Source organism: Glossina fuscipes, unplaced genomic scaffold, assembly GCF_014805625.2.
Source record: "Glossina fuscipes isolate IAEA_lab_2018 unplaced genomic scaffold, Yale_Gfus_2 1, whole genome shotgun sequence".
Classification (NCBI taxonomy): Eukaryota; Metazoa; Arthropoda; class Insecta; order Diptera; family Glossinidae; genus Glossina; species Glossina fuscipes.
The window spans coordinates 23,639,925-23,648,747 of record NW_023998415.1 but is presented as its reverse complement, the minus strand read 5'-3'; the positions used below and the strand labels follow the sequence as shown (position 1 = coordinate 23,648,747).

The 8,823-nt window shown below is 32.6% G+C and overlaps 1 protein-coding gene across 1 annotated transcript in view; it reads right to left on the bottom strand.

Moving 5' to 3' along the window:
- The window catches only part of LOC119645156 (chitin deacetylase 1), a 15,454-nt gene extending 7,647 nt beyond the window's left edge, over positions 1–7,807 (bottom strand). Inside the window, exons 1-3 of the mRNA XM_038045120.1 lie at positions 7,688–7,807; positions 1,497–1,654; positions 128–377 (exon numbers count right to left, since the gene is read on the bottom strand). Coding sequence (XP_037901048.1) covers positions 128–377; positions 1,497–1,654; positions 7,688–7,739 — 460 coding nt within the window. The 5' untranslated portion in view covers positions 7,740–7,807. The remainder of the gene's footprint in view (positions 1–127; positions 378–1,496; positions 1,655–7,687) is intronic.
- Positions 7,808–8,823: the final 1,016 nt, after the last annotated feature.

The window sequence follows — 8,823 nt, the reverse complement described above, 5'->3', positions numbered from 1 at the left end:
TTTGTTAAACAATTTGTTCAATTATTTGGGTTAATTCATCATAATTATCATAGCTCGTGCAGGCGCATTGATATTTTTCTTGCATATTAAATTTAAGTTAAAACTGTGATATTTTTTTGGAACTTACCGCAAGTATTTTCATCGGAACCGTCTGTGCAGTCCTTTTCACCATTACAGAATAGGCCACGTTCAATGCAATTACCATCACCGCAGGCTAAGAAGCCATCTTGACATAAGGGCTCGTCGGTATGCAGCAAAGGCTTAACACGTCTCTCTTTGTTCTTCGATTTGCAATTCTTAACCGATTCTTTCCAATCGCAAGTCTGTTTCTCTATATCGAAATATAAGCCGGCTGGGCAGCGTATAGCTTGAAGACCCTAAATTTGAAAATGAATCAAAGAAATATGATTTTAATTTTTAATAATTATTATATAAAATCTATAGTGTCCGATATGTGCTGCGTATTGTGAAAATCTTCTTTTATTTCTTCATTATACGCTACATCGCTTATATTACAGGGTATATTAAGGGCGAGCCTAGAAAGCCTTAAGATAGATCCATCTTTTTATTATAACGATCGATTCAGAAAATGATTTTCAAGCTTATCTGTCTGTCCATCTCACTCTTTTGTATTCTTGTGTTTAATTTATTCGAGATGTTTTAATGAAACTCGGTACATTAAAGTGTTTTGTTCCAAGGACGAAAACCATTGAAAATGATTTGAATCGGATTGCTGTAACAACACTCGCCATGTAACAATATTTCGACATTCTACTATATTGACATGAGAAGTTTGATGAGAAACTTGAAAAAATCGTATAATTTGATAAAAGGTATGATTTTTAATATTTCATGCTGGCAATTAGTCGGTAAAAGTAAATTGACACAGTAATCAAGCTTACAGAATTTTGACCTCGTATATGACGTTTTGCACACCATCGCGTACATGAGTTATCAGGAATTGGCTTATATGCCGAATAGGGCTGATTGTTAATGTTTTATAATGAATGTTGTTTGTTCGTAATAGTAGCCTGACATAAAAATGAAGCGTATCAAATTTGAAACATATGGGTCTATTTTTTGAATCCCACTTCCTGCAAGATTTCTTAGGATTTCTTAACTCCTTCAGAGAAAGATTTTTTTTTTTTAATATTTCATGATGACAATCGGTCCATCGTAGTAGTAATTTAGTAAAAAAATTAACGGTGGGGACTACGGATCACATAGATCGGCATAGGGGCTAAGCTAAAAACTAAAAACTTAAAAATAACATTTTTAGGAAGCAAAGTAAGTTTTGTTAAATTTGGACCACGCCCTATGATGTTTCGGGAAACTTCCAATATGCGGGCTTTCATGAAATGTCTGCCTCTGCGTGAAAATAATCTGCAATATTTCGCGTATCATTACGAAAACTAGTGAATAACTGTGCTAGACGAGCTAGCGCAGGATATCTAATGGTCGACTATGATCTTCTCATTTGTTTTATTATAGCTTACCGATGATGTACATTGTATAACGTCACGACAATTATCGCCTTCACCGGCCACCAAACGGAACCATTCACCGGCATCCTTATCTTTACATAATTCTTTTTCAAACGATTCTTCTTTTTTTGGTTCATCTGTGCTGGCCTGACGTTTAACACGCTCAGCGCCTAAAAGTTGAAGAAAACGTTATTAATTAAAAATATATTGAAAAAGAAAACAAAAAAAAAAAAAAACTAAAATGATAATAATGAATAAAAAGGAAAACAAAAAAAAAAAAAAAAAAAAAGCTGCAAATGCAAATGCAAAACTCTTTCAAAGAAAAGGAAAACCGGATATTATCGTTATTAGCATAACATTGTGCTACTTCTTATCGGCTATTTTATGGGCTTTGATGGCTGCTTTAATTGACTTTTTTTCCAGTTTTGTATACGATTTATATTATTATACGATTATTGAATGTAGGTTTTTACGGCATAAACGCGAGCCTTTAAACGTCAACCATTAACTTCCTGTTTATACGACATTAAAAATATGTATATGTTGTATTATTTAAAACTTGTACTATTCACAGCATGTCCCATAGTTTTGTGTAGAGTAGTGTACTGTAGTGTGCGAAGCATTATACAACTAGGTAAAGTGAAACCTCTTATTAAGCGTAAACATGATAATCGAATGTGTTCGTTGAATAACTAAAAATGCTGCCAAGTCTTAAATTCTGGCTAAGACTGCAATCTTAGCGCGATAGAGTTTACTTTCGTCGCAAAGCTATAGCGAGTGCGCTCGCTCAGTCGATATAGGCATAGCATTTATCGATTTTGGGGGGACACATTCATTATGCTGGCTAACACTTCCCTTTTTTCTTTGTTTTTTTTTTTTTTTTCTTTCTTCACTGCCTTCTGACCATCCCCGCGTTACCCGAATAGCGGACATCTCCTGGGTGATCGGTTATATAAAAAACAAAAAAAGAATTCTCATTGAAATGCCAAGTGCATCTAGTTGGGGCAAATCGCTTATTGATTGTAGAGACCTCTTCCTAGCTCCTTTGGGTCTCACATAAGACTTATAAATATATGCTTAACGAAATCAAAAATCAAGCTCACGTATTCTTGGCTTTAGTTCACGGATTAGCGTTGAAAATAAATATCATCCCTCATATATATATAGCATATACTTAGTAGGGAAAGCGAAAACTGACAAAATTTTGTAGAAATATTTACAAGGACTATCAAGTACGATCTTCATATTGAGCAAATTATGCTACATTTAGTAATGGATATCTTAAAACTTTTATCCATTGGCCCTATCACCTTAAGACGAAAGCCATTTTCTTCCTTGTCGTGGCAAAAGAAGAAAGTGAATTTTAACTGTCTATTTAAACGGATCGTTTCTATGCAGGCTTAGCTTCTACAGATAAAAATCGCCATTGCCAAGTCGGTGTTCGCGGGTCCAGATCTCCAAATGTAAAAGACTAGCAGCCACGCATTCACTATACTTCGGCCACTTTCCATTTCTTTCTCTTTGGCTTCTCTTTCTCTGCCCCTAACTCCGAGTTTCTTAAGCGTTAAAGTGACCAAACAAGCCCTTTGCTCAAGTTTCGTCAGGTGCGTTTCTTTTTCACTTCAGCTCAGTTCAATTCAGTTATTGTCTTCCATTGTTTCTTTTGAAGTCAGAGGAACATGTAAAATGTCATGCAGATGAAATATTATAAAAAAAGTGAACAATTGAACTAAAAAAGAAAAAAAAAAAAAAATAAAAAAAAGAAAACAAGAAAAAAGTTACGCACTTTTCTCGTAGATCTCAAAAACTACAAGGGATAAATTCTTATTCCGTTCATCTCAAAATAAGGTCAAACATGTCATCAATGGGATATATTGACCTGAAGTTTAGTAAAAGTAATAACAATCGGCACGCCCACAATTAAGGGAAATCCTTTACGCTATCGTATATTTTCTTTAAGCAATCAATTATCTACTATAGGGACTATAGCTGAATACTTGCTATGGAGAATAAATTCCGATCGAGAGACTTAAAGAGTGAAACAAAATCCGGTAAAATGAAGTTTCACTTTAAATACAAACGTATGCTTGTTTGTAAACCACATTTCTTACAATTATTTATATATTTTTTACATTTACTGGTGATGGGGCGACGATGGGTAGCGACGGCAGCAGAGCTGGCGGTTATTTAGCATTTGGTACAAAATGACACCGGCTTGTTACTTATTTTTGTTGTTGTTGTTGTTGTTGCCGTTGTACATATATATTCGTAAGTGTGCTTAACAACACGTCAAATATGTTTTGTTTTTTCTTCGTTGGTTTTTCTATTTCAAAATCTTAAATACTGGTTTTCTGTTTTTATTTATTTATAATGTTGTTTTTTTTTTTTTTTGTTTTTATTTCTTTTTTAAATTTTTTTTTTTTTGTTATTCTTTTAATTCTTCCAATAACACGGTTTATCTGCACACTTTATAATTTATGCATAATTAAATGCTGATAATACTTTGATATTTACTGACTTTGGTTGCATCCAATACTAAGACGTTGCCTACTCTTCTATTCTTCGAGAGCTTAAGTTGAAGTCTGTCGTGGTTGGCAACAGTGAGCAACAATATGACTATATAAGAATAACTATATAAATATTTATAACAGGTTAATGCATTGAGTGGACTACTGTTCGTAAACAAAAAAAACAAAAAAACAAAAAAACAACAACAACAACAACAAAATAGCCTGCACAAGTTTAAAAGGAATGCGTTGTAAAATTGTAAAAACGTTTTAAACGCTATATCGTACGTATCGTAGAATGCCCTCACATCGTTTGCTGAAGCATGGCCCAACAAAGGTTTTAGCTGTTGTTTCATTAACAGCAACAAAGACTACAAAAGCATTAATAGTAATAATCATTACAATACTCGTCTAATGCTTGCTTAATTAATGTAAAACATTTTATTTTTTACTTTATTGTTGTTGTTTAAATTTTTATTTCTTACTGTTTATCATCATATTGGCTGTCAATAGAGTAGCAACATGCAATCTTGGACTTTGTTAAGTAATGGCCTTATATGCACGTACAATACAAGCATACATAAACAAGCACACAGATGCAGACATATCTAATTGCTTGCATGCGCTTGTCACTCGCAAAGCTGCATACAATCATTGATGAATGTCTTTCTCTTTCTCTTTCTCTAGCCAAATGTCAAAGTTTTCATTGTGCAGTCGTATAACCCTAGAGATAAATAACCTTTATAAACTATTTGTCAAATATCTTTAACATCCGCGTCTATACATATACAAGTAGATATATATATATAAATATATATATATATATATATATATATATATATATATATATATATGTGTGTGTATATATACTTAGCTAAACTGAAATTTTAATGCATATAACATATTTCTTTAAGTGTGTTTTTGTTCAGGTATTTGTTTTGTGTCCATGCAGGTAGATAGGCATCCATATGTAAAAGCTTTTAATCTTTAAAAGTGTTGGCGAAAAAAAAAAAAATGAAAGTTGTTTAAACCGCTTATACATTTGCCTTAAAACACATAAAACAGCAAAGCGACAGTAACAACTAAATGTTATTTTGTTGCTTTATTAACTACGGCTTTCTGTTTATCCGTACCTGTATGTGCCTTAACTTTGCTATTATTATGGTCAACAGTTGTCCTTTTTGTTATCAAGGTTGTTCGGGAAAGGAGTCAACAGAAGCACATATATATTATTATTAACATAAATAAAGACAGACACATTTACAAAGTCAAAAACTGAATCAAGAAAGTAACTTAAAATACATGAACGTAGCGATAACGTAGAGAAACTATGCAATTAAATGTTATTCGTCTTCATATGAGCAGGCGGCCTAAATTAGATCTTGAACTCATTCCAGATGTCTATCGAAATCTATGCATAGGCATATTTTTAGTTTTATCCTTTTTCTCGCTTTGAAATTGTGTATAGTGCCCCCGCACACGTCGGTACCATAATAGGTTGTAGGTAAGTGTTGTCAGTAAAGTGGTGTAAAAAAAAAAAATTAATTGATAAACGTTCGAGTCATAGACGAAATCAATAGTCGTCAATGCAATGCGATTAAAAACTTGATAGAACGGATATCATTAATGACCTTGCCCTGGGGCATATCAAGTAACTTGCTTTAGAATGAAATTTTTCGCAATTTTTTACAATTTCCTAAACCACTTCTAATACAGAGTTTCGGCATTTTTTTTCTCATGCGATATAAATTTCTTTTGGTTTTTATTTTTTTTTATTTTGCTATTATTCGATGGGAGATCATCTTGTGCGCTATATAGAAAATAAATTTGAAAATATTTCCTTGCCGATATATAGTTAAACTTTACCAATTAAGCACAAATCGCGATCAATACTCTCCTAAAATATTGGCATAACTTTCATGTCCCCTCGCAATTTGCGGTTTTCTGTGAGCTTAATAGAAGCGTCAATGGGAATCCAACTATCAGCAAGAACGATCGGAGTTTGCGATGTGATAAGTTTCAAAATAAAATGCTCATATATATATATATATATATATATATATATTTATATATCTATACATATATACATAATGCATTTATTCCGTGAATTTTTTGGTTTTTGAAACGAATTTCATATCCAAACTTGGGATAAATGCGACTTTGTTTAGGTCCTAAAGTCTGATAAATTTTTATTGTAATTACATAAGCTATGTCAGTTAAACACACGTAAGTAGATCTAGATAGATCGAGCGTATTGGAAAACTATAAGATTTGTTTGTTGTAGGCGGAAAACACTAGCCTCGAATAGAGAACTTGGATCTCTACTCCGGGAGACAGCGAGTTGGGAATAGAACATACAAATAAACAAATCGTTTTGATCTGAATTTTATCTGCGATCGTAAATATCATTGCGAGCAACTTGGCGAAATGAATGAGTCCGCTTTCTAATTTCTGATGTCACACTAAGACATTTTCCTTTTCTCTTATTTATTATTAGGCATAGGCTTCTCCTGTGACACTGACTACTTCTACTGATCTGTAGTCAGCTATTCAGCATGTATTCACTTTGTGAACGAAAGAAATATTTAACGTAGCGTTATTCGCTTGCCTTCTACAGTGGGTAACTTTATTAGCGCTAAACGATTTCTGAACGATGAAAGGCGGATGTTCGGGTTCGGGAGCAATAGAAGCTGTTTCTGCATGGACCCAATTTGCATACGGTAAAGTACGCACATAGTGTAGATCCCAGTTAATGGAACCATGTCCTTAAATAGGCTTCAGTAGTGATGTACATATTAATATATTGATGTTATATGAAAAACTGATTTTTGCCATTAGTAAGTTGATCACTGAACATGCATACTTAAAAAGGAATGGAAACCAGTTCGGCCTTTAGGTTGATGGAGTGCGAACCCCACCTCTATAGTAACCTCAAGACATTTATGTCTTTCTCGTTTCACTATCGCTCGTTTTAACCATTAATTATTATTTTTTTGGTTATTACTAGTGAGGAATATCTTTATGTAACAGTCCGTCTTTTGCACTTGTTGTTATTATTTTTCCCTTCCTTGCGCATTTTCCGCACTTTCTGCTCAGCTTGTTGATCTTGAAAATTTTAATTTAACAAAAGCCATATGCTTGATTCACTTTCCAAACAAGGATATCGCAACAGGTACGACATAATAATTTTATTTTGTTTGCGAGATAAGCCAAATTTGCCTCAGGACAAGAATAGCTCATCTCATTGTCTTCTGTGTAGTCGAAATAGCAATTTATACGCTTACAAGCTTATCAAAGCTGGATTTTAAATATCAAAGATATGTTCGAAATTTATTTTTTATTTTAATTTATTCTTTATTATTAGTATGAGTTTTGTCGCTATTTTCGTTGCAAGCATACGAAAGTATGCGATTTTTCGAAAGAATCTTGTACCAAACACTAACTTAGTGTACAAAGATTACATGAGAGTGAGAAACTCTCGCATGACACATAATTTCAAAGTCAAACTAAATAAAGCAGTTTTTTACTATTATGTCTTTTGCTGAAAGTTGAGATTTTATTTAAAAAAAAAAAAAAAAAAAAAAAAATTATCTTAAATGTTTTTAGCATTCTACGCTCATTAAATTTGAAAACAAATTTATGAAAACATTTGTATACAAATTATGATTTTTTACTTCTTTGATTTATTTAACTCACCTGCACTAATAGCCACAGCTAAAACAGCAAAGACTACAAAAAGTTTTGCCATTTTTGTTGTTTTTTCGATAAATGTATGTTTATGTGTTTTTTTTTTTTCGATATTTCCTTTCAAGCAAAATAAAGGTAAATTAAATTAATTTTTAATTTTTTAACTTTTTCTCTTGTTATAAAAAAAAACAAAAAAAAAAAATGATAACAAAGAACTAAGAAATTAAGAGACGCGTTTTGAAACAAGAACTGAAAAAAAAACTTTACGTTTTTTCTACTGTTTCTGAAATGATTTTCAGACGTAAATTAAACGTTTTTGTTTTTTTAAGTGAGAAATTTCTATCCTTGTGATCGGTAACAACGTTTCATAAATACTGAATGTTTTTTGAAACGCGCCGTATAAAAAATTTCTCGAACTTCTTTTCAAAGTTAAAGAGCTAACAACGATTTTCTTCTTCTTTTATTACAAAACTTAAAGGCGAAATCGCTGGCACGTAAGTGGTGAATATCTTTTCAATGGAGTAAATACTTATAAAAAATTACTCTTCTCATTTGCTCTTTTTCATTTATTTATTTAGTTATTTATTTATTTTTTTTTTTTTTGCTGTTTTTTAAATTTACTTTTTGCCGCGGAGTGCTTTGGAATAAAACAAAAGCTTTCTCGTTTGGAAACGAACCGAGAGAATGTTTTTAAACCGAGGGTTTGTTAATGTTTTATTAAAAAAAAAAAGAAAATTTTTTCTTTGATTTTGATCTGCACTTGTTTTGCATTTTATTGAAAAATTAAAAATAACCGTTGGCTTGAAAAACTACTTTTTTTAAGGAGTTTTGCTTAACATTGCAGGCTTTTCCGTTTCTTGATTTGTATTTAGTTGTGCTGGCAGTAAGTACGTAACGCGACGTGCCACAAGACACGAGAGAGCACCTTGCGCACGTCAGCAGGCTTTTTATAATCAAATTCATGTCTCAATGGAGGGACAATGAAGCGTGGTGAGTTTCGCGCTAGAAAAACGGGGGCTTAGGTCATAGTTTAGTTCTCTCTGGCGTATGAAGCTCCTAATCTCTCTCTTTTTCTCTCCTTCTCTCACCATCTCTCTCTCTCTCTCTCTCTCTCTCTCTCTCTCTCTCTCTCTCTCTCTCTCTCT